The sequence below is a fragment of the Desmodus rotundus genome, chromosome 8, assembly GCF_022682495.2.
Source record: "Desmodus rotundus isolate HL8 chromosome 8, HLdesRot8A.1, whole genome shotgun sequence".
In the NCBI taxonomy this organism is placed as follows: domain Eukaryota; kingdom Metazoa; phylum Chordata; class Mammalia; order Chiroptera; family Phyllostomidae; genus Desmodus; species Desmodus rotundus.
The window spans coordinates 93,892,708-93,919,339 of NC_071394.1; the positions used below are offsets into that span (position 1 = coordinate 93,892,708).

Genomic DNA, 26,632 nt, shown 5'->3' on the forward strand with positions numbered 1-26,632 from the left:
TCTAAGTTGAACAACAGAGCACCTGGCAGCACTGCAGCAGCCCCCGGAGCAGGATCTGGAACTACTATTGGAACTTGAACTTAACTATACATGGATGAGTATGTCTTCGGATTCATTGCAAGAGTTAAATGTGTTAGAGGAAATATGATGGATGCATCTAGAAAAAGAGCAGTCCAAGTAAGATATCTGTGCCGATTCCTTACTCTTCAAAGAGAAAATACTCGGCTTCTAGAAGGAAACATTTCTAAAGAGAAATGCAGGCCATCCAATTCTGATGGCTTATGGGAAATAATCCCTGGGATGACCCAGTTTCATTTATTCCAAATCTCAACTAATAAAGTTACCTACAAAAATCTACTTTTATTCTCAGCAACACATTTCCCACCAGGAGGGAGTGCTGGGCACACACGACCGCACAGGCATTTGTGGCCGTATCTGGGGGCCTAGAGGCCGCCGGGGACAATAGCCAGGGATGAAGCGGGAGGTCGGGTGGAGCAGCACAGTCCCGGGCCTCCTGTCTCTACTGTGAAGCAACACAGCCAATTCTACCTATTTTAAAGATTTACTTATTTATTTTTAGAGAGAGGAAAAAAAGAGGGAGAAAGAGAAGGAAAGAAACATCAATAAGTTCCCTCTTGCACACTGGGGGCTGGCCCGCAACCCAGGCATGTTCCCTGATTGAGATTCGAACTGGCAACCTTTCAGTCCACAGGCCAGCACTCAATCCACTGAGCCACACCAGCCAGGACCAATTTTATCTATTTTTAAGTGTTATAGTTCACTGTAAGACTTCACTTGAAAAAAGGTTTTGCTGGGGGGAAATATTAACTATCAAGCTAAAAACACTACAATAAGAACTGTCAATTAATGCCCCCCAAAGCAAATGAACAAAGCATCATCGTGGGGCATGTGTTAGCTTTTGTAAGTTATAACAGCATGAGTTTGTCCCCTGAAACCTGAATTCACTCCATATTTACTGGTACTCAAAAAATTAAGCGATGCCTTTTTATCTTTAATCATAAAAAATAAGAAAGGGTCTTCCCTTATTAACATGATTTTTTGAAAACACTCTTCCACGTCCTTCAAAACAGGCAAATGTAAGAGCCTATCAATCTATTCGCCTCGACCTCCCAGATGCCAGTAATTCCTTTACTTCCCCTCTCTCCTTTTCCAAGTCTCTCTGACCCTCTGTCTCAGAAGAAAAGTTCTTTCTACACATCAGAGATTAACTTCATTATTGGGCTCTTCATCTCTTATGCTCCTGACCTTGTTCCACCTAACATCTGCACTTTCCCTGGAAACAGTGGAAGGAGAGAGACTGAAGGCTTCACCAATTTCTATTTTAAAAAATAAAATCTTCCTTATTCTAGATGTTTCCTTCCCCCAAACTACTGTCTGATCTCTCTTCTTCCCTTCATTACCAGACTCCTCTAATTTGTGGCTTCTGCTTCCTTATTATCTTCATTAACGACTGATTCCTGAGCGCCTGCAATAGAACTTTGACTAAAATTTCACTCCCAAACAATTTATACATATAACAACAGAGGCCTGCATAAATAAATCACTGTGACTCTGATGTGTAAGGGAGGCAAAACAGAAGTGTGGGTGCAAACACTGAGTTGACAACTTATTAGTTAAGCCACCTGGGTGGTGGGGGGTTGAGGCAGGAGGGCATCCCATTTCATATATATATACCCTTGTGTACCTTTTAAAGCTGTATGTATATAATTGCCTACTGGGAAAAAAATTATTTTAAACTAGCTGTATTTAAAATTGTGAAACTTCTGAGCATCCTAAAAACCGAAGAAAGATTTTATATGTTCTATATTCAGAGTCTAGCCTTACTGTCTTTGGCTAAGGAGCTTTATGGTAGTTCTCAAGTTCTCAGAGAAGAAAACAAGTTTAAAGAAAATTTAATCCTAAGTCACTAATTTCTTGTTAAGTTAAATTCTATTAGCAGTTAAATTCAATAGCTAATTATATTTGGCAAAGTGGGAGTAGAGAAAGAACAAGGAGAGGGAATGGAAGAGGAATTGACGGAAGTAAAGCAAGTGAGAGAGGGACTCACAGGTCAGGGACGACCGGTCACGAGGGTAAAATGAATACTGTGGTTTCCCCCCAAGCTTATAAAGGCACAAGGGACAACTAGCTAAAGCAGCTCTAGGGTTATGCTTGACTTTTTACCTTCTGAGGCTTTCCTTCTTCTGTTCACGCGATAAACAGTTGTCCAAGTGCTTATTAATATGATCTTCCAGAATATGAACTCCACAAACAGGACAATCCACTGTATTTTTTTTTAAAAAAGAAAAGATGATTTATTATTGGTAAAATGGGCAAAAATGATATAACATGGCATTGTTCACAGATTAAGATAAAAAAACAGAATCCCAACATGAACAACTTAGAAAAGAGGAGGGAAAGAATGGCACCTCCAGGCAACAGGAGGGGAACAGGCAGGTTACTGGGTAAGGACAGAATTGTGGGAAGTCGCAGACTTCAAAAAAGGAAGAGACTGCAAAGAAGTCTGGAAATTGGTTTATTAGAAAATGCTTTGGTTAAGTCATTCCTCCCAAGGTGTGATCAAACTATAAAACTAATCTTTGGTTTTCCCAAATCCTAGGAACCATCCATCCACGTTGAGTGCCAAAGCAATCACAACAACCTGAGCTAAGACATACTTGGCTGGGGGCGAACTGAAGGGGGTGGTGTGGTACAGCTACAGTAAAGCTGGTTTGGGCCAACTACCGCTCACTTTATCAATGGTTACAAATTTGTTAATTTAGCTCTTGTTTGTAAATTAAAATTAGGGAATGCAATCATTCTCAAACTGTTTCCTGGAGTGGCAGGGATCTATAGAGGTACCTTGGGGCCTGCAGGCCACCGCGGGTGACAGACAGGGACGAAGGAAGAGGTCAGGCGGAGCAGGGCATCTCTAATGCAGCAGGGCCTGCTTGATCTCTTTTATATGCTGTGCTTCATTGTAAGATTTCATTTGGAAAAAATGGCTCTGCTAGAAGAAATAATTTAACTATCAAGCTAAAAACACTACCATAAGAACTGTGAATTGACAGACTGACCAAAAGTAAGGTACACTAGGAAATGCAAGTAAAATGTACATATCCTTACGAAACTTAAACAATTGAGTACTAATAAACTAATGTGAATCTAAATTTAATAGCCACGAATAGCCCTGCACTGTATGTGCTGGGAGTGTACCAAAGATGTCTAAGGCACAGCTTCTGCCTAAAAGGTCCTCTAAACATCACTGGCAAGAACAGACTTGAATCAACAGGTTAAACCCGGGCTGACCCACTCATCAAAAAGTTAAGCAGATTATACACAAATAGGCCAGAAAACATGCTCTAACACTTCAGTGACATGAGCTGTCGATACTATCCAACATAACCGAAGAGTGGTTAGGACCTGGACAGAGTCTGAAAGGCAGAACGGGGTCGGCACACCCTGCAAAGGGCCAGGTAGTCAAGGTTTCAGGCTTTGGGAGCCAGGTGGCTCCCAAAAGAAATATGCTGTGCTCCAGTGAACCTTCACTGACAAAAATAGGTGTGACAAGCCAAATTTGGCCTGCAGGTAGTGGCTGCCAGTCCCTGGGTATATTCAAGGAGAGGAGGGAGATCAGCTTGGCTAGAGCAGAGGACTTTTGAGAGGCAGGGCTGAAAAAGTTTGGACAGGAAGGGCAGGGGCCATATTGTTTTAGGCTGTAAACACCAGTCAGAACAGCTGGGAAGTGTGCAAGCAGTGGTGTAGTAACACACAAGGCGCTCTTTAAGATTAAAGTAGAAAAGATGCGAAGGGTGAGGGGGGAATTAAAAGCTGAAGAACAGAAAGCTACTGCCATGCTCCAAGTGTAAACTACTGAGAACTGCTTCTTTTATGCAGCAATCAGCCTGAATCAGAGAGAAACAGAACAAACACCCTGAAGCACTGCACACATCAACTTCTGAGAACGTCGTAAGTTCAGACTTGGTTTGCTCTTTCTTGAATTTCTCCCCTCTCAAAAATGGTACTTATGTATTCTTATGTCACGTGGGATGAAAAGGTTTCCATTAAGAAAATACAAACATGAAAGTAATTTCCTACCTCTAGTAACTTGTTTCAAAGTCGATGTAGAGGGTGACTCAGGAACATTAGCACCCGCAACGCCAGAAACTCTCTTTCCCAAGGAAGGTGTCTCACTGGTCTTTGCAGAAGTGCTCCCCTCTCTTTGAGGGCTGAATTTGTTTTCACTCCTGTTCATCAACAACTTTGATGTAGAACCACCAGTATCTCTAATCAAGAAATTCTCCATTAACCTGCTTCCTTGCTTTAAAGAATGTCTAAAGGCCACAGGAGTGTGTACTTTGGCAGCAAGGTTCTTTGAAGAGGAGGAAGCAGGAGAAATGGGTGGTGACTCTAAGGCAAACTGCAATAAATGATTCCTTGAAGCAAAAAAACACAATGGACAATTAGGATAGCAAGTAATGTATAATAAGTTAACTAACATAAGTTGATTTCCCAATTAATACTTATTTCTATGAAATATAAGATTTACTCTATAATGATAACCAAACCTAAATGTTTCTTCTAGAATAAAATAAATATAAAGCAATATATCTGACTTTAAAAACCAGTTAATCTGTCTATAAAATAAAACGGAGGAACTTCAGATTCTGGCAATAGAGAATAACTAGCATCAGAATTAACCTCCATTCATAAATAACTTTGAAATCTGGACCAAATATATACAAACAACTGTTTGTAAGCATGGGCTATATAGTCAGCACAAGGCTGCAAACCCTGAGAGAAGAGAAACATGAGGTGATCCAAAACTTCCCCAAGAATTTCCCCTAGAAACATTTTCTGGGGGTTGTATTTGAACTGAAGTCAACACACAGACCAGTGACCTCCATGGGTAGAGGGAACAGAGACCAGAATTCTAGGCAAAGGCGGCTGGGTTTGGAGGGACGGCATGCTGAATAGGGGGTTAGCCATGCAAAGTAAACCCCAAAAGTCTTAGAAAATTTTGTCAATTCCTGATCGTCTGCAGGGCTGCACAAGCATAAGACAAAACCAGGAGACCTGGCAAGAAGCAGATGCTAGGAAGCTGAGATTCCAAAGGTCAGAGATAAGAAAACTGTTGGGAGTTTGAGCCCATCCAAAGCTGAGACCTTGGTGCAAGACCCCAGACATTCCATTGTAACCCCAAAAAGGCCACACCTTAGGAAGAAGGACCATGCTCTAGAAATATAGTTAAAAAAAAAAAAACTGAAACAGACCAAACCAAATAAAAACACTAAACCAGGCCTAGACAAAAGTGAAGAGCTGATCATTTAACTGCCTATCAAAACAAAATTCAACATCTTTCAAAAAAAAAGATAACTCACAGCCCCTATTACATTTCACCTACAATGTTCAACATAAAATTGAAAGTTAGTTCAAATGATAAGAGGCAATAAAGTAGCCAATAATCAAGAGATAAGATAGTTAATGGGGACTTCTGGCCAAGATGCTGGCATAGGTACATACACTTTGCCTCCTCACATAATCAAAAGGACAACAACAAATTTAAAAACGAAAAACAACCAGAACTGCCAGAAAATCAAATTTTACAGATGTCCAACAACCAAAGAGTTAAAGAAGAAACATTCATCCAGACTGGGAGGAGGGGCGGAGAAGGGCAGCCAGGGCAGAGAGGACACACAGTGAGCCAGCGGCTGGAGGACCAGGCAGGTGAGGCAGCAGCTGGTGGACCAGGTGGTCCTACTTTTGTGTGCGGATAAACCAGGAGGAACAACTGCAGAGACAGACTGTGCATCACAGGGTTCCGGCACGGGGAAATAAAGCCTCAAAACCCCTGGCTGGAAAAACTTATAGGGGTTGTGGTGGAGGGAGAAACTCCTAGCCTCACAGGAGAGTTCACTGGAAAGACCTACAGAGTCCTAGAACATACACAAGACAATCTACCCAGGAATCAGCACCATAAAGACCAAATTTGCTTCTGGGTAGCAGGGGAAGTGACTGAAAGCCGTCCGAGCGCCAAGCAAGCAGCATTGTTCCCTCTCGGGGACAATTCAGCACCACAACATAACGAAGTGGGTTGCCCCACCCTGGCAAATACCTCACGCTCCGCCCCTTACAACATAACAGGCCCCAGGGAGACAAAGAAATATGGTCCAAATAAAAGAACAGATCACAGGTCCAAAAACAGAACTAAGTGACGAAGAGCTACCCAACCTATTAGATGCAGAGTTCAAAACACCAGTAATCAGAATACTAACAGAAATGGCTGAGTATGGTTGCAAAAAAAAAAGGAAGAAGTGAAGGCTATGCAAGTTGAAATTAAGAAAAATATACAGGGAACCAACAGTGAAGGGAAGGAAACCAGGACTAAAATCAACAATTTGGAACAGAAGGAAAAAATAAACATTCAACCAGAACAGAATGAAGAAACAAGAATTCAGAAAAATGAGAAGAGGCTTAGGAACCTCCAGGACAACTTTAAACATTCCAACATTTGAATCATAGGGGTGTCAAAAGGAGAAGAGGAAGAGCAAAAAATTGAAAACTTATTTGAACAAATAATGAAGGAGAACTTCCCCAATCAGGCAAAGGAAATAGACTTCCAGGAAGTCCAGGAAGCTCAGAGAGTCCCAAAGAAGCTGGACCCAAGGAAGCACACACCAAGGCACATCATAATTACATTACCCGAGATTAAAGAGAAGGAGAGAATCTGAAAAGCAGCAAGGGAAAAGGACACAGTTACCTACAAAAGAGTTCCCATAAGACTATCAGCTGATTTCTCCAAAGAGACCTTACAGGCAAGAAGGGGCCGGAAAGAAGTATTCAAAGTCATGAAAGGCAAGGACCTACATCCAAGATTACTCTATCCAGCAAAGCTTTCATTTAGAATGGAAGGGCAGATAAAGTGCTTCTCAGGTAAGGTCAAGTTAAAGGAGTTCATCATCACCAAGCCCTTCTTATATGAAATGTTAAAGGAACTTAGATCTAAGAAAAAGATGATGATCAAAATTATGAACAGTAAAATTACAACAAACTCATAGCTATGAACAACTGAACCTAAACAAAAACAAAACAAACTAAGCAAACAATGAGAACAGAAACAGAATCACAGAAATGGAGATCACATAGAGAGTTATCAGCAGAAAGAGGAGAGAATGGGGGAAAATGTGAAGGGAATCACATTTCCACAAGAAATCAGTAGGGAATAAGAAGCATAAATGGTAGGTACAAAATAGACAGGGGGAGCTTAAGAATAGTATAGGAAATAGAGAAGCCCAAGAATTTACAATGTATGACCCACAGACATGAACTAAGGGGGGTGAATGTAGGTGGCAGGGGAGGTACAGGGTTAAAGGGAATAAAGGGTGAAAAAAAATGGGACATCTGTAGTAGCATAATCAACAAAATATTATTTTTTAAAAAACAGTTAATGGAAGGAGATCCAGAAGTAATAGAAAGAGTGGCATTAGAAGATAAAAACTTCAAAGTAACTATGATGAATATGTTAAATTTAAAAAAAAAAAAAACAAACCAATGAATGGACAAAAAGACAGTGGGAATAACAGGGAATTAAAATCTATCCCAGGAAAGATAAAGGTATACCATAATCAAACTACTGAAAATCAAAAATAAAGAGAAAAGTCTTGTAAATAACCAGAAAAAAATAAGACATTACCTCTAGGACACAGTTTCTCAATCTTGGCGCTACTGCCCCATTAGGATGATTTTTTGTTGCAAGTTCTCTTCTGTGCGTTGTAAGAAGCTCAGAAGGAATTACAGGACCCTCCAAGCATCAGTAGCATACATCCCTCCCAACCAGGTTGAAGTCATCAAAATATATGCAAACACTACCAAATGTGCCCTGGAGGAGGGGCTGAAAGGAACGCAAAATCACTCTCAGGTAAGAATCCCCGATCTACAAGAACAACAGTAAGGAAGATCACTGACTTTTCAATAAAAACTATGAAAGCAAAAAGAATAGAATGGCATCTTTAAAGTACAGAACAAAAACATAATTTCCAGCATTTTATTTCCATTGAAAATATTCATCCAAAATGAAATTTAAAAAAGACATTCTAAAGCAAACAAAAGCTAATAGAATTCCTCACCAGCAAGCAAAAAATATTATAAGGAATCTTCAGGCAAAAGGAAAATAGTCCTAGATGATAACAAAAATGTCAGCAAAAGTCAACAGTTCCAGAACAAGTAACTATGCGGCTAAACGACCACTGACTTCCTTGAAAACAACACAACAATGTCTTGTGGGATTTATAACATATATGGAAAAAAGATCTCTCCAAACATAGCAAAAAGTAGGGATTAAATAATGCAAATATATTATAAAGCTTTTGCATTGCTCAGGACATGATAAAAGTACTAATTTATGTTACCCTATATTATGTTACAGGTGTATTTGTATAATTTCTTGGGTAATCCCTTAGTTGACACTGAAAGGTATTATGCAAAAATTAACAAAGGCAATAAAATTATAAAAATACTCTAGTATCAACAAAAGGGCAGGAAAAAAGAAATAATATTTGTATTTTTTAAAAGATTTTATTTATTTATTTTTAGAGAGGGGAAGGGAGGGAGAAAGGGAAGAAGAGAAACATCAATATGTGGTTGCCTCTTGCCCAGCCCCTACTGGGGACCTGGTCCGCAACCCAGGCATGTGCCCTGACTGGGAATCGAACCGGCCACCCTTTGGTTCACAGGCTGGCACTCAATCCACTGAGCCACACAAGCCAGGGTAGCATAATATTTTTTAAAAAAGAACAAATGGACAAAAAGAAAACAAAGTAACATGGTAAACTGTAATCATTTAAAATGTAAAGACTGGATTAAAAATAAGAAGCAACTATATACTGTTTACAAGAAAACACTTTAATAAAAATAGCCAAGAAGGTTCAAAATAAAAGGATGGGAAAAGATGTCCCATGCCAACACTATCCAAAAGAAAGCTGATGTGGCAACTTTAAAAATTAATAGCAGACAAAATAGACTTTAAGGCAAAAAGTGTCATGTGAAACAAAGACAGATATCTCATTTTGACAAAATGGTCAATTTACTTGGAAGCCATTAAAATCATAAATTATATTCACTTAACAGCACAGTTTCAAAAATATATAAAACAAAACCTGATAGAACTAAAAGGAAAGATAACCAATTCACAATAGTTAGTTTAAATAATAGTGAGTATAAATCTAAACACACCTCTCTAATAGAAGAGACAAAAACCAGTAAGAATACAGACCTGAGCCAACCCAATTAGTAAACTGATGTGATTCACAAGTGAAAGGCACTACACACGGCAAATGCAGAATACACATTCTTTTCAAGGATCCATGGCACAATTACCCGTGCAGATATGTTCTGGGACATAAAGCAAGTCTCAACAATTCCCGAGAGCTGAAAAGATTCAGTGTATCTTTTCTGACCACTGTAAATTCACATGAAACTCAATGAAAGTAGCTAGAAAATCTCCAAGTGTTAAGAAATTAAATACCACACTTCTAAGTAACCCCACAGGTCAAATAACAATGGCGACCAGAAAATATTCTGAGTTGAACGATAGCCTAGGGGATTGCTAAACCAGTCCCTATAGACCAAATTATAACTTATAAGAAAAACTGAGAATCGACATTCTAAAAGCTTCCAACTTATAAGGTTAGGAGATGAATAGCAAATTATACCCAAGGATGAAATAAATAATAATAGATACTAGCAAAATAGAAAACAGGCATATAAAAGAAAATGAGCAGAGCAAAAAGCTGAAAAAATGGAAACAATTAGTAAATTCCTACATATTGAAAAAGAAAAAATAAGTGAAAATAAAAATTACAAAAACAAAGAATTTGAAGACATTTTTACAAATCCTACAGAGAATAAAAAATAAGAGGATGTTATAAATACTTTATAGCAATAAATTAGAAATTTTAGATGAAATGGACAAACTCCTTGAAAAACACTACTCATCAACACCGACAAAGGAAGGAACAGAAAACCCGAAGAGTAGTAGTATTAAAGAAACAGCTGCAATCAAAAACCTTCCAAAAAGAAAGATAGTTTTGCTGGTGAATTCTACCAAATATTTAAGAAAAAGATAAAATTGTTACACAAACACATCCAGAAAATAGAAAAAGAATGTTTCCTAACTCATATTAAAGCCAGCATAACTCTGATTACAAAATCTGATGAACACATTTTAGGGGGAAAAAATTATAGTTCAGTAATATCTCATAGCTATAGATAGAAATATACTACATGAAATATTAACAAATAAAATCTAGAGATAAATATAATCCATCATGAGCAAGTGGAATTCATTCCAGGAATGCAAGGTTGGTTTGCTAGTTGAAAAATCAATGTAATTTACTGCATTAGCAAAACAAAAGAAAAAAGTGTATAATCATCTTAATAAACACAGAAAATATATTTGAGGAAATTGAACACCCATTCACAACAAAAACACTCAGAAAACCAGGAATAAAAGAAAATTTTCTCACTCTAGTAAAAGATACCTTCAAAAAACCTACAGCTACCATCAGTCACTAGTGAGACACTGAACACCTCCCGCTAAGACTGCAAACAAGACCAGGTGTCCACTGCCATCACTTCTCTTCAAACTGCACTGGGGGTCCTAGCCTTTGTGGTAAGGCACAACAAGAGATACAAAAGACACAACAGTAAGGAAAAAAGAAAGTTTTCAATTTGCAGATGACGTTATTATGTTCACAGAAAATTTAAAAAATATCTACAAGCAACTAGAATAAGTGAATTTTTGCAAGGTCACTGAGCATGTCCATAAACGAAAATTAATGTTCTAGCTATATACTAGCTAACAGAAAAATAAATATTTTTATAAATACCACTTGAAATACCATCAAAAATATTAACCACCTGAAAATAAATTTAACAAAAAATATATATATATATGTAACTTATATCTTGAACTACAAAACAGTGCTAAGGGAAATCTCTGAAAGGCCTAAATAAATAAGGAGATATACATGTACACGAATTAGAACAATTGACAATGTTAAGATGCCCATTTTCCCCACACTGATTTTAGAGAGTCAATGCAATCCCAATCGAAACACAAGCAACTTTTTTTCAAGTGAAATGACACATTCATTCTAACATTTATACAGAAATCGAAGCCCTAGAAATGCCAGCACTCTTTAAGGAAATCAAAGCAGAAAACTTGCACTACGGACGTTAAGGACATACTATACAGCTACAGTATTAAAGACACTGTAGTACTAGCGCAGAGAGAGAAAGAGAAGGTGGAACATGTGTCCAGAATTAGACCAACACACGCAGTCACCTGATTTACAACAAAGGGACCACTGCGATTCAGTGACTCTCTGCCTCATGTCGTGCTGTTGCAACTGAGCATCTGCGGAGAAAAAAATGAATCCTGACCCTCACCTCCATGACACATAAAATCTAACTGGAATAGGCTCACAGGCCTAAATACAAAAGTTAAAACTGTAAAAATTCTAGAAGAAAACATATTAAAAAATCTTTACAACCCAAGGTAAGTAAAGATTTCTAAGGCAGGATTTTTAACAAAAGTAGTTGTCATTAAAAGAGAGAGAGAGAGAGAGAGATAAAATGGATTTCATCAAATTTAAAACATCTATTCATCAAAAGACACCCTCTACAAAATGAAAAGGCAGGCTACAAACAGGGAGAAAAAATGCAATACATATATTTAACCAAAATACATAAAGAATGACAATCAGTAAGAAAAAGACAGACAATACAGTTTTGGAACACTGGGTGAGAAACTGGAACAGACACTTCACCAAAGACATAAAAATAGGCAGTAAGTACAAGAAAAGGTAACTCAGCCATCAGGAAATGCAAATTAAAACCACAGCATTACCGTTTCACACCAAATAGAAGGCTTACAACTGAAAAGACTAACAATACCAATATCATCAGGATGTGCTGCAGCTGAAACTCTCACACACCGCTGCTGGGTGTGGTCTAACAGAGGACCGCCCGCCCATTTCTCACGACGTTCCAGACCCACGTATCCTGCAAGCCAGCAATTTCATTCCTAGACACACACCAGACGCCTACACGCAGACTGCACACGGACGTTCATGGCAGCTTCCACCACACCAGCCAGACACTGCGAACAGTCCAAACTCATCGGCAGATGAATAAATAATGAAACTGTATATTCACACAATGAATACTATTCGGCACTAAAAAATAACGAATATTGATACAAACAAAAAAAAATAATGAATACTGATACAAGCAACAAAAAAGTCATGAATGCTGATGCAAGCTTCGCGTAAAAACAGTATGTGAAGCAAAGGAAAGAATAAATACGTGTATGAGATCCCGTCGTGGGAAGGTAAGAGCATCTGTGAGGCAGGAGCCTAATGTCGACTGTCTGTGGGGCTGGGCGAGCACCACAAGCAGAAGAGGGATCTGTGGTGATGGAATGTTCTACACGGTGACTGGGGTGGTGACTACACAAAGGTGCACATTCATCAAAATCCAATGATTGAACCCGCTGTACTCATTTCACTGTGCATTGTGTCACACTTTAAGAAAATCAAGAAATAGTAAAACTAAAAACAATAATTACACAAATCTCACTTAGATGTACTAATCAGAAAGGCTAAAGTAAGAATGGGAATACTAAGTGTTGGTAAAGATACAGAGTAACTGGAACGCTCATACTTTGCTAGTGGAAGTGTAATTGATTTTAACAATTTGAAAACTAGCTTTAAAGATACAAACAGATAAATGAATGCCTACTCTCTTACCTAGCAATTACATTTCTAGATATGTGTCAAAAGAAATATACACCAAAAGACATGTTCAAGACTGTTCACAGCAGCAGTATTCAAAAGACAAAAACCAAAAGCAATCCAAGTGTCTATCAATAAGAATATGGGGAATAAAATAGCATGTATTACCACCTGAAATCTAAAGACGCATAGAAAAAGATAAATATTTACCAAAATGATATATTCTTTGATTGGATTTCCCTTTCTGTATTTTCCTAAAGTCAAAAAAAAAAAATTCTATTAACATTCATACTACCTAGAGATTAGTTACTTCAATTAGTAGGAAATGGCGTAAAAACAAAAAAGCCGTAATTATTTTATTCTACCTCACATTTTTACAGAAATCCACAAAAATTCTATTTACATCAAGATATTCTGCTTCATATTTAATTATCAATCATAATCTGAATGCTTTGACGCTTTTAAATATGTTCTGAGACTAACAGACATATCTAATATTTTAAATATTAAGTATTTTAAATGAATAATTAGGGTTAAGGGAGGGTGAGTAGATGTGAAGAATCAAGATTATCCATGAGCAGCCGTGGCTGGCGTGGCTCTGTGGACTGAGTGCCGTCCTGCGAGCCAAAAGGCTGCCAGTTCGATTCCCAGTCAGGGCACATGCCTGGGTTGCAGGCTGGGTCCCCAGCTGGAGGCGTGCCAGAGGCAACCAATCAATGTATCTCTCGCACATTGATGTTTCTCTCCCTCTCTTTCTCCCTCCTTTCCTCTCTCTCTAAAAGTAAATAAATAAATTAAATCTAAAAAAATATATTATCCATGAGCTGACAAATGTTTAAGGTAGGTAATGTGTACATACGGGTTCATTATACTATTTGCTCTGCTTTTCCACAGTAAAACGTTTGAAAGTAAACAAATAAAAGCAGTGGGAGGACAGTTAAAAGAAAAACTCAAGGATCTTTACCTTTGAGAGAAAACACAAATAAAATAAAAACACAGAACCATAATCAGTTAAATCTCTTTAAGGTTCTAGGAAAAGCTTTCATCTCATTATCACAAAGTAAAAGATACTATTCGAATAATGGATGAAACTGTCATGATAAACCATTTCCACACTACCACAGGAGTTTATCTTTTCAGCTTTTGCTTTATTCACAATTAAAATGAATTTTATTCTATGGATCTGCTCTCTAACTTCAATATATGCCAGCAAAGAATGTGACAGTTGTACCACTGCAATGATAAAATTATGCCCCATGCTAAAATTGAAATTCATTAATTTTGCCCTGACTGGTGTGGCTCAGTGGGTTGGGCATCACCTGCAAACCAAAGGATCGCTGGTTTGATTCCCAGTCAGGGCACAAGTCTGGGTTGTGGGCCAGGTCCCCAGTAGGGGGCATGCAAGAGGCAACCACACACCAATGTTTCTCTCCCTATCTTTCTTCCTCCCTTCCCCTTTCTCTAAAATAAATACATAAAATCTTTTATAAGTAAATAAGTAAATAAAATTAAAATTCATTAATTTCTTCATGCGCCTGTCACTCTAGGTAGGGGAGAAAACAATGTATAACAAAATAGTCTCTGTCCAAATGAAACTCACACCATATTTAGTGGAGAGAGATTAGACACACACAACATAAGGAAAAAGTGCTATAAAAAAAATGAAGCCGATGAAGCCATGCATGAGGACGGTTGTGCTTCGGACTCAACAGGATGGTCACGGCAGACCTCACTGAGAAGATGACCCATGGAAAACAGAGTCTAAAGCAAGTGGAGGACTACACCATGTGGATATCTGAGGAAACTCTGCTTCACCTAGAAAGAGCAATACGTGCAGTCTCTAGGGCCAAAGTACGATTAACGTGTTTGAGAAAGAGCAAGATGGCCAGTGTGACTGGCGCTGAATGAACAAGGAGAGAAGTCGGATGAAGTCAGAGAGGGACTCTACTATGCAGGGAGCAGAGGATTTTGCTGTCAATGAGATGGGAAACCACCTCTGGATGCTACTGAGCTTGACCTGACTTTTTTTGTAAAGGACTGGATCACTCTGGTTGCTGCGGCCCTGAGAAGACGTTAAGAGGGCGAAAGAAGAAATCAGAAGATCACTAGGAAGTGATCACAGTAATCTAGGCTGATGTTGGCATGGACAGAATATTGGTAAGGTGATGAAAAGCTGTCAGATTCTGGAAGTATTTTAAACACAGCCAACAGGACACACTGATGGAATGACAGAGTAAGTGTGAAAGGGAAGGATAAGGATGAATCCAAGGTTTTTGGCCTGGGCAATGAAAGGAAGGAGTTGTCCTTTACTGGATGAGGAAGACTGTGGGAGCAACAGATCTGGCGTGGGGGTTGGGGAGTGGCACAGGGAATTCGGAGTTTAGTACTGGCCACACTATCAAGAGCTGCTTTTAAGACGTCCAATGTGACATGAGCAGCTGGATATATGAGGCTAAAGTTTTGGGAAGAGATCTAGCTGAAGATACAAATCTGGAAGCAGTGTATGTACAAGTGGTATTTAAAACCATGAGACTATTTATGGCAATTCACATACCTTAAACATGACGGAAGGAGAGTTGACTTGGAGTGGTGAACACATAATACAATACACAGATGACGTCTTACAGAGTACAGAATTGTACACTTGAAACCTGTGTAATTTTATTAACCAGTCACCCCAATAAATTCAAAAAATAAAATAAAATAAAATAAAATATTTAGAAAAATATCAATACTATTCCAACTCTTCCAAAAGGAGGAGGAGGGGGCAGGGGAAGAGAAGAAGAATGGAGGAAGAAGAAGAATGAAGGGGGGGAGAAGGAAGAGGAGGAACACTTTCTATCACAGTCTATGAGACCAGCATTATCTTGGTACCAAAGCCAGAGAAAGATTCCATAAGAAAACTATAGACCAATATTCCTTATGAATAAAGGTACAAAAATCCTCAACAAAATAACAGTATACCACATCCGATGTCACATTAAAAAGGAATATATATTACGATAAAATGAGATTTATCCTAGGAATACAAGGGTGTTTCAGCATAAGGAAATCAAAGTAATATATACAGCACACTCATAGGACAAAGAAAAACAACCACATGATCATCTCCATAGATGCAGAAAAGCACCTGACAAAAATTCAACACCCTTTCATGATAAAAACATTCAGCAAACTAAGAACAGAAAGATATCCTTTTCAGCAAATGTTGCTGAAACAACTGGATATCTATACACAAAAATTATCAACTTGAATCCATACCTTACAACGTATACAAAGTTAGGATGTATGATTCTATTTTTATATAAAACCCTAGAAAATGCAAACTATCGTAACAGAAAGCAGATCAGTGTTTGCCAAAGGAAGGAGGTAGGAGGGTGAAGAGAGAGGGGTCACAAAGAGACACAAAGAAATGAGGACCTTGGTTGTGATAATCTCCTATGAACATGTCAAGACTTACCCAACTGTACACTTTAAATATATGTACAACTTATGGTATGTTAATTATATCTCGATAAAGCTTTTAAAAAATAAGCTTTTAAAAATGAGCTCTGTAAAAATAGTAATTCTAAATGATACTGGATTTGGTCATTTTTCCTATGATTTTCATCAGTCCTATAAATATATATATATATATATTAAAGTGAGTTGATATTACAATGACTAGTGGCATCTATCATAAACACATAGATTATTTTTAGGGGGATGAATTACGGACTTGAGATGATCGAATCTTGCCCATTTGTTAACTATACGATAACCTTACCCTTGGGAATGCAGCTAGGAGTCAAGAGTCAAAAAGTCCGTGGGCGGACAAAGGCAGTCCTGAAATCCATGCAATCAAGTCCATGGACTTCAGTAACTAGTAAAACTCCCTGCAAGTGCTTGTTCTGATCTGAAACACGCGAACAGCCATCTAGGACCACTGGGTTAAACTAACTGGCAGAGGCCCACCAAAGCACAAATTCTTATTAGCACCTTAGGGCATCAACATAAAATAGGACGGCACAATATAGCTAAACGTGTATGATAATGATATTAGGGATCGTTTTGTAGATTCCTTTGTTCCAGGCACTATAGTGGGTATCTTTTAGTATAACCCCTCACTTTTAATCCTTACAACAACCCCTCAAAGTATCAACAGCATTGTTCCCATTTTTCAGATGGGGAACAGCAGCCAAAGAGGTTTAGTATCCTGATCACACTGCATCAGAAGTAGCAGGGCCAAGACGGAAACCTAGTGCTGCCTGAATCTGAAGCCAGCAGGCTTCAAACTGAAGCATAAGGTGAAATTATATTCCACATACTCTTGTGAAATGCGAAGGGAATTATCTACTACAATTATCATCTAAGATGTTTAAATTCTTACAAGTAGAGTAAATACATGGAGAAAAATTCATACCTCGATGGTGAATAAACCGAAGTACTAAAGTATGCTCTATACACTCAACTCATAAAAATAACGATACAGACGTAGACCGGCTGCTATGCAAAAATACAGAAACGGTATTGTCTTAGCCCAAGAATGACAGTCCACTAAGACAAACACATTTTAATTAAGTTTTGTTCAACACAAGTTTCTTGAGAACACTATTTTAAATAAAGTTGACTTGAGGAAAAACAAAACACTCGTACTTTGAAAATAAGACAAAAGTCAGAAGAGAATGTAACACGTGTATGGCAGCCTGTGTGTGAAAACCTCTAGAATTATCTCCAATACCACGTTGTTATTCCACTTAGAAAATTAAATTTTAAAAAATCACGTCATAGGATGGCAATGGAAAGACAGGAAGAAACAAAATCAACAAACCATATAAACATCTCACATTTTGTCATAAAATTAAACCTCTACCCTCATCAATCTTAAACCAGATTTTAAACAAGTAATGAAGTTGACTAGCTTGAATTTCATCAGTAAATTTGCAAATAAGATACCACAGTGCTTCAGATATGACAAATGTCCAAGGAATGTTCACCATAAGGCAATTCAGAGAAGGCAAACAAAAGGAGAAACAAATGATAAAAGCCACCCCAAATCTAGAGAGAATGCTTCCCACTCCACCACGCCCACTGTGATGAATAATCAAATAGCCTATTCCTTTTGGGAAGAAGGGAGGGAGGGGGAAGGTCAGTCATTCCAAGGCCTCCTTTCAAATTACCAAAAGTTCTGTGAACACAAAGATATTGATGACTTCTCTTCCACAAACAGATGCTATTCTTTGTAACACTCCCTTTTTCCCAGCAGGGATGTTGTTACCATCTGAAGAAAAAATACAAGCCTCCAGATACTGTCTCAAAAGTTCCTTTCCAAAGACATGACTTCACCTTTTCTCACAGACTTCAAAATCTGGCTGAAAGACTCACTGGTAAAAGACTGTAATAAAAGCAGTAATTTTAATTATGAGAATCAGAGAATCTCAGAGTTCCTTAGTCTAAGAAAGCACACCACATTTTTATGACTTTGCTTAGGGAACTAACTAACTAGCCAATTTCCAGAACGTCATACATACTAGGTAAGTTCAGTATACTCAAATTTGATCATTTTTTAGGATCAAAAAATGTGCAATTTTATTGAAAGAAATCTCTTTACATTTTTAGAGGCAATGTAATGTACTTCCAAAAACGCTCCGAAAAGCCTAGAAGTAGTACACTTAAGTACATGGGCACCTAACCATTAACTAAACACAGTGTATTCCTAATAAAAATTCCTGCTTGACTTGCATGATTAAATCTAAAAATAATTCAAAATACTATTTGGTAGAACATGCCATTTTATAGCCCTTTGGGTGATCAAACTCACCTTCACCATCATGCGTTTGACAGTTAGGAAGTAAAGCTACATTTCTGAATTAATAAAGAGTCTACTAATATTTCTCATGGCACGTCATTTTATACATGCTAAGTAAATCAGATTAAGAATGAATGGATTAATATGTAATGGGCAAAGAAACAACTACAGATGTATTTGTATACATGGATTAGTATACACATAGGAATACATGCATATGTACCCCAGCTCTGTCCTTTGAGAGGGCCTGGAAGCAATGATACCCCAGTAACAATGAGCACAGCCCACTGCAGATCCTGATTTCCAAATACCATTCTCTGATAAAAGAAACCATTGGGAACCGTTGGGAAAATGGTTGACTCTAGGTCTGGGACAGGCAAAATAAAAAGTAAAGCTGGAGTACCCTTGTAGCACCCAGAAGTGAAGTGCTCAAATCTGCATTTTAACTGTTGTGTCTCATAACGGTGGATTTCTGTTAAGTAAAAGGAGAAAATCCCACTGCCATTGTAATTGTCCACGTATGATTATAACTGTTGCTGCTTCCCTTCTTTACCCCAAATATTCAAATTTGCATTCTCTAATCCCCAAAAGTGCATAATAAAAAGGGACACATATAAATGGCAAAAGTAGTTAAAGTTAGTCTCCAAATCATACCGTGCAAAATTCAAGCTTTTTACCAGTTCATCTAACACGCGGTTATTTTTCAGGTCTGGCTCTGTGACTGTCTAGAAAAGAAAAACACCAGATGGGAAAAGGTCGGAAACAATAATTTACTTGTCATAATCTTGTTTTTGAAAATGTGTGACCCATTCTCCTGAGACTTCCCATCCCATTTAGTCTTCCAGGAAAGCCTCAAAATAAAGTTCATTTTTATCTCATACTAATATGAGATAAAAACTCATTTAAAAACAATGAATCAGAATCGGCCAACTGGAAATCTGATAAAAGCTCCCCAAAGCACATGGTAAAACCATATATACTCTGTACTAAGATAAAACCAAATATGAGCAAGAATGCCAGCACTCAGCATCACCAAAAATTTCTCTTGAAGAACAAAAGAGATGCTCTTTTAAGTGATAATATTGGGAGAGACACTACGAGTCCAAAGGGAGCTTAAAAACAAGATTGGTTTTTAGGAAAGCAATAGGAAAATGGTAAAACCAGTGGTTATTTAGCATAAATGGTATACAGTTTATCTCCACGACGATGTCATCCTGACAAAGACAGTGTGCTGGAAGTTGTCAGAGTGTAGACTTGAGAAACTATCATTTCTCACATAGGGTTCTTACATGATAGCTCAGAGGAATTCTGACACTTTGTACCTACCAGAGGCATCACACTAGAAGAACCAAAAACTCTTAATCTCCAGGTGCCCTTTCAGTCAGACCTCACTCTCTCTTTTTCTTCTTTCTTTACTTATGTTTACCTTCCCTCTTAAGCTATCCTTTCATCTATTTCCACTACTTGAACAGCTTCAGAAACCAGTAACTACAAACTGGCCAGTGCTGTCCCTGGAGGTCTGTTTTGGGAAAGAAGCAAGGGACAGTTAGGCTGGGTGCAGCCCAAGGGCCATGGATCCGTTTTCTCCACAAATACTTACACCAGTCATCTGCAAATAAATAATCCACCCATCAGATTTTCTACCCAATGTGAGAAATTATAAAAAATGAACAGCCATAAAAACAAAGGTCTTAAGATTTGAGTGCTACATTCTCAACTTGTAGTTTTTACCTCCTAAAATACATTTAGGTTATCAGAAATCCCCACAAAAACTTGAACAAAGCCCAGTTCCCCACATATGTGTTTTAGAGCTCCTTCTGAAAATGCCTTTTATGTGGCTTAAGTCAGCAATTACACATATTCCCTTGGGCGTTTGTACACACATGAAGCAGAAATATTTGCACCAACCAGTAAGTTTTCTAAAACAAAAAAAGGAAGAAAAACTCACCACACGACAAGTTGGACACTGTGTTTTATAGGACAAAAATTTTCTTATACAGAGAGAACAGTCTGCAAAAATATAAATGCAACAAATTAATAAGCTATATTAATAATACAGGAATCTGACCTCTAACAAAATCTGACTTAAATTCTAGAATATTATCATCTAAGGTATAGCATTATAATCTCAAAATTTGCAAATATGATTACATAACAGTTTCAGGAGAGAGAAACATCAAATAATAATAATCACGAGTCCTTAGGACATCGCAACTCCGTAAGCAGCATGCATCGCGCTCACTATATCCCCCTACAACATGTAAGAAACATGCAGGCAAGACCTGGGATGGATATTGTATGAACATGTCAACAATATTTACTGCCTAATATTCTAAAATATAAACTTTGGAATAAGATAGATACACTTTAAGAAATAATATATACCCAGGTTATCAAATTAGGGGTTTCTATACCCTAACTTTATAAATGATGTCCACCACCCCACATTTAACAAGTACTTTCGTGGCAAACACAAGGAAAAGAACAATATATAATGGAAGGTTCTTGACCTCAAGGAGCTTACAAAATAGTGAAACAATCACAGTTTACTAAGTCCTGACGACTTAAGTAGGAAACTGACATTAACTAAATTCTTCACACCCAAGGCAGCATCAAATGCTCTCCCAAAGAAAAAAAATACATGTGACCAATATCAGAATGGTACCTTACTGGTAGATAATCTGCTAGTAGCCCAAATTCAGCTTAGGAAAGGGGCTTCATTTAAAACAGGATTCAGTTCAGTGGAGGAGGAAGAGACAGTATGGGTTCAGATACACATAGCCAGCAAATAAACAAGTTGTACCAGCCTCGGTAACAGCATCCAGGAGGAAAAATTTAGAACAAGTTATAAAAAAGATAAAACAGGCAGAGTTAAGTTCTTTGGGAAGCAAAGATGAATAAAGGGGACTTCCGGCTTCTGGTTTGGTATATAAGGAGCTTGGAAGCCCACACTCTTTCAAATAAGAGCTGAGTAGACTGGAAAATCAACAACTCCTCTTAGATCCATCAGAGAACGTGGGTCACAGAGCAAACTGCTGCCCTCAAAACTGGAGAGACAGACAGGCTGGGTATAGAGAGTAACAACTTACCAGAGAAGAAACTCATGACTAGAAACATGTGGAAATCAGAGAAGAAACCTCTGCTGGAACCAGGGTCAGTGAGAGGGGAGGTGGAGTTGGAAAATCTGCACTGTAATTGGCAAATAGCTGGAGGCTCAGTGTGGACAATCGCTGAAGTCTGAGTTTCAAAACTCCAGCGCAACACAGATATTTCGGGGGTGGGCTCACACTGAGTTTCAACTCTAAGAGTTCCACCAGGTCCTCGAAGTGACTATGAGATGAAAGTCCCCTAGTCCTTCTGCCGGCAGGGTGGGGGGGTGGGGGGGGAGTAATAGTTTTGAAATACACCAGAGCACTGTTCTCTTCTTACCAAGACCTGCCCTCCAGAGAAACTATTTTACCAGAACCTATTCTATTAGGGTTTTATCAGAGCCCAGAGGACATAGGGGAAGGGAAACAACCAACTCCAGCTACTTCTAGCTGTCCTGTCAACCTGGGGAAGTTGGGGGGCCCTGGGGTGCACAGTCCAAGGGCACAGGCTGACTTAAGGGTTGAGACTAACTGACAGGAGAGAACACACCTCACATCACTAAAGGACCGTTTACTGCAGCTCCTCTACCTCGTACACTACATCCCCCCATCAGGAAAAAACGGTAAGGCATACCAAAAGGCAAAAAAAAAAAAGTCTGAAAAAACTGCAAGCATGAGAACCAGAGTCAAATATGGCAGGATGTTGGATTTATCAGAGCAGGAATTTAAAACAACTATGGTGAATATGCTAAGGGCTCTGATGAACAAAGGAGACAACAATCCAAGAACAGATGGGTAATATAAGCACAGATGGAAATCTTAAAACACATTCAAAATGTTACGAGATCAAAAATGCTGTAACAGAAACGAAGATTGCCTTTAATGGGCTCATTAGTACACTGGACACAGATGAGAAAAAAAGAATCTCTGTGCTTGAGGATATCTCAATAAAAACTTCCAAACTGAAAAGAAAAAAAAAGAAAGAATGAAAAAACCCAGAACAGAATGTCTAAGAACTGTGGGACAAATACGAAAGGTATAACTATGCATAATGGCAATACCCAAAGGACAGAAAGGAAACAGAGAAAATATTTAAAGCAATAATGACTGAGAATTTCTCCCAAATTATTGTCAGACACCGAACCACAGATCCAGGAAGCCCACAGAACACCAAGTAGGATAAATGCAAAAACCCCTATGACTTGGTTTATCATATTCGAACTGCAGAAAACCAAAGATTAAAAAAGTCTTGAAAGAAGCCAGAGGAAAAAACACCTTACCTATTGAGGAACAAAGATTAGAATTAAATCTACCTTCTCAGAATGCATGCAATCAAGAAAAGACTGAAATGAAAGATTTAGTGTTGAGAGGAAAGAAACACCAACCTAGAATTCTGTATCTTGCAAAGTGAGAAAGATACTTACTCAGGCTAATAAAAACTAAGGGAATTTGCTTCCAGTAGACCTGCCTTGCAAGAAATGTTAAGAAGTTCTTCAGAGAGAAGGAAAAGGACGTAGCTCCGAAATTCAATCTACATGAAGGAAGAAGGAATAGCACTGAAGAAGAAGTGAAAGTAAAAGCTTTTATTCTTTTATCTTAATTGATCTAACAGATAAGTTTGTTCAAAATAAGAGCAACAAAGTATTAAATCATTCATGCTTATGGACAAATGCATGCTTACATGTAAGTGAAATGAGTAACAGCAATGACACAGAGGACTGGAGGGAGGAACTGGGTGTCTTAGTCAGCTGGGGCTGCCATGTAACAAAGCACCGTAGACTGGCTGCTTAAGGAACAAAACTTTATTTCTCACAGTTCTGGAGGACAGGGGTCCAAGATCACGGTGCCAGTATAGTCAATTTCTGATGAGGATTCTCTCCCTGGCTTGTAGAGGGCCTCCTACCCACTGTGTCCCCACAGGGCAGCAGGAGAGAGAACAAGCTCTCTCATCTCTTCAGATAAAAGCACTAGTCCCATCATGAGGACCCATCCTCACGACCTCATCTAAACCTACTTACTGTATTTTTCAGACTCTAAGACACACAGGACCATAAGATGTACCTAGGTTTTAGAGGAGGAAAAATAGGGGGAAAAAGACCTCATTCCACCACCACACCCATCCCCCCGACCCGCCCAGCGAGCCAGGTAAACTACATTCGGACTATAAGACGCACCCCCATTTTCCTCCCAAATTGGCAGGGGGTGGTGCGCATCTTATAGTCTGAAAAATATGGTACCTCCCAAAAGTCCTTTCTCCAAATGCCATCATTTTGGGAATGAGGTCTTCAACGTATGAATTTGGGGGAAAACACAGTTCAGTCCATAGCATTCTACCACTTGTCCTCAAAAGCCCATGTCCTTCTCCCATAGAAAATACAGTCATCCCATCTCAGCAACCCCAAAAGCCTTATTCCAGCATCAGCTCTAAAGTCCAAAGGCCCACCTATATAACCCCAAATTCAGATGTGGATGAGACGTGGGGAATGAGTCATTCTAAGACAGAAGTCCTCTCCAGGCTCCTGCTATCAATGTTCCTCTTCACACAGTAAGTCTCCGGAGCAATAGTGTAAGCCAAGAATTCCCAAACCTGGCTGTTCATTGGCGCTGCCCAGGGAGGTTGATTGTTGATTTTAATTCGGTTTCCAAGGCCCTAACCCAAGCCATACTGATTCACTACATTCAGGTCAGTAATCACGCCCATAATATGTGATTCTGATTGAACAAATTTTTTTTTTAAAACTTACTATGTTTTTGCTATTAGGTTGAACCATATGAAAATCATTTTGGGGAAGTAAAAAAAAGACAAATATTGGCAATTTCTCATGGTTTAACATAACACTGTACAAGGTCTATCCAGAGAAAGTCCAACCATTGTTAACATAATGACAATGGTTTGTGCCACATTGAAATAACCTGGCAGCCAAGGAGAGTGGACTGGAATGGCATGCGTGAACAATGACAACTTCACTGTACTAGTCAGTGGGGGTGGTAGACACTGTTGAGTGAGTGTGAGCACTGTGTGGCTACCACATTCAAAATGACTGAGCAAGGTACAGCAACAAATCTCCTGACATTTTCTGTTAAGCTTGAACATTCCTCCATGGAAAACATTCAGATGATTCAGAAGGCCGCGCCTATGGGCAACTGGTGATTGGCAGCTTCATCACAACAACACACCCGCTCATGCATCAAGTCTCCTGCAGGATTTTTTGGCAAAACATCAAATCGCCCAGGTGACTCAGTACCCCCTACAGCCAAGATTTGGCACCCTGTGACTTCTGGCTTTTCCCAAAACCAAAATTACCTGTGAAAGGGAAGAGATTTCAGACTGTTGATGAGATTCTGGAAAACACGACAGGGTAGCTGATGGCAATTAGGAGAACTGTGTGAGGTCCCAAGGTGCATACTTTGAAGGGGACTGAGGTGTCATTGTCCTATGCACAATGTTTCTTTTATCTTTTTCAATAAATGTCTCTACTTTTCATAGTATGTGGCTGGATACTTTCTGGACAGACCTCATACACTTACTGTATGCTCTGTTTTAAGCACATTACATGTATTAAGGCTTTTTAAAAAAATATTTTATTTATTTCTTTACTTATTTATTTTTAGAGGGAGGGGAAGGGAGGAAGAAAGCGAGGGAGAGACATTGATGTGTAAGAAAAACACTGATCTCTTACATGCGCCCCAACTGGGAACTGGGCCCGCAACCCAGGCATGTGCCCTGATCAGGAATCAGACCAGCAACCTTTCACTTTGCGAGACGATGCCCAACCCTGAGCCTCACTGGTCAGGGTGTGTTAGCTCTTTTGATCCTTACAGCAGCCCTGACGTTGTCACTAGTATTAGTTCCACTTTACAAGGAAATGCAGCACAGGACTTAGCCAGCTTGCCCAAGGTCACAGAGCTAATAGGTGGCAAAGGCAAGTAACACAGCCCATGATAATGTAATTCTAATAATTATTTTAAATATTTATAATTTATTCATAAATATACTTATTATAATTATATAAGTAGTATTTATGATCACAGGTACCAGAGTATGTATAATGAGGCCAGTGCTTTCTTTTCTGCACAGTCTTGTGTGCATTTTGTTTTGAAATATGGAGAACCAGACATTAGTCCAAAGTAGATCAAGCCATTGGCTTAATTTCAGTCTACTAGTGGACGACCGAATATGTGCTGGTGAACTGCAGACCGACACAATTCATTCTCTAGCGAGCAACGGTGTTATTCCACTCCAGTTTGAGCAACTCAAGAGCTTTGGACCCACGTAGTCCTAGGTGGCTTTATGTACCGTATTTTTCGGACTATAAGACACACCAGACCATAAGACACACCTAGGTTTTAGAGGAGGAAAATAGGAAAAAAAAATTTGAAGCAAAAAATGTGGTAAAATATTTAATAACATCCTTTAAAGCAGAAGAGGATTTCTGCTTTAACATCTTCCTACAATTACAGTAGATTCAGCAGGAGACTATGGTACGCTATCGTATCTTTCTACAACAAAGTACAGTAATGACAAAACTATCAGCACTGTGACCTTCATAGTTATGGGGCCACTGTAGCTGAGAACATCAGTGGATGATGCACTGTTATGGGGGGTCTGCTGCTGACACTGTTATGGAGGGTCTGCTGCTGACACTGTTATGGGGGGATCTGCTGCTGACAATGGTATGGGGGGATCTGCTGCTGACACTGTTATGGAGAGATCCGCTGCTGGAGGACCACAGGTTGTGCAACACTCTTGTATGGGGACAGCAGTTTTGTACAACCTGTGTGGCTCTGCAGCTGTTACCAAATCACAGCTCCCATCAGCCCAACCTGTCCAAGCATGATGGGAGTTTAGTTTTACAACAGCTGCAGGGCCACACTGATAGGTGACCCTGCAGTGGAATTTGCCTATGTTAATGCTAATGGGGGGGTCACATCAGTCACTCGATTAGAAGCACGTAGGGGCG

At 38.9% G+C, this 26,632-nt stretch overlaps 1 protein-coding gene across 6 annotated transcripts in view; it reads right to left on the bottom strand.

Moving 5' to 3' along the window:
• RAD18 (RAD18 E3 ubiquitin protein ligase) overlaps nucleotides 1-26,632 on the bottom strand; it is a 111,765-nt gene that overhangs the window by 75,222 nt on the left and 9,911 nt on the right. For all 6 annotated transcript variants that reach the window (XR_011651539.1, XR_011651538.1, XR_011651540.1 and 3 more), the window contains exons 3-6: nucleotides 20,531-20,592; nucleotides 19,237-19,307; nucleotides 4,099-4,436; nucleotides 2,185-2,284 (exon numbers count right to left, since the gene is read on the bottom strand). Coding sequence is in view for 3 of the 6 variants with exons in the window: in XM_024556482.4 (XP_024412250.1) it covers nucleotides 2,185-2,284; nucleotides 4,099-4,436; nucleotides 19,237-19,307; nucleotides 20,531-20,592 (571 nt within the window). In the remaining 3 variants the exon portion in view is untranslated. The remainder of the gene's footprint in view (nucleotides 1-2,184; nucleotides 2,285-4,098; nucleotides 4,437-19,236; nucleotides 19,308-20,530; nucleotides 20,593-26,632) is intronic.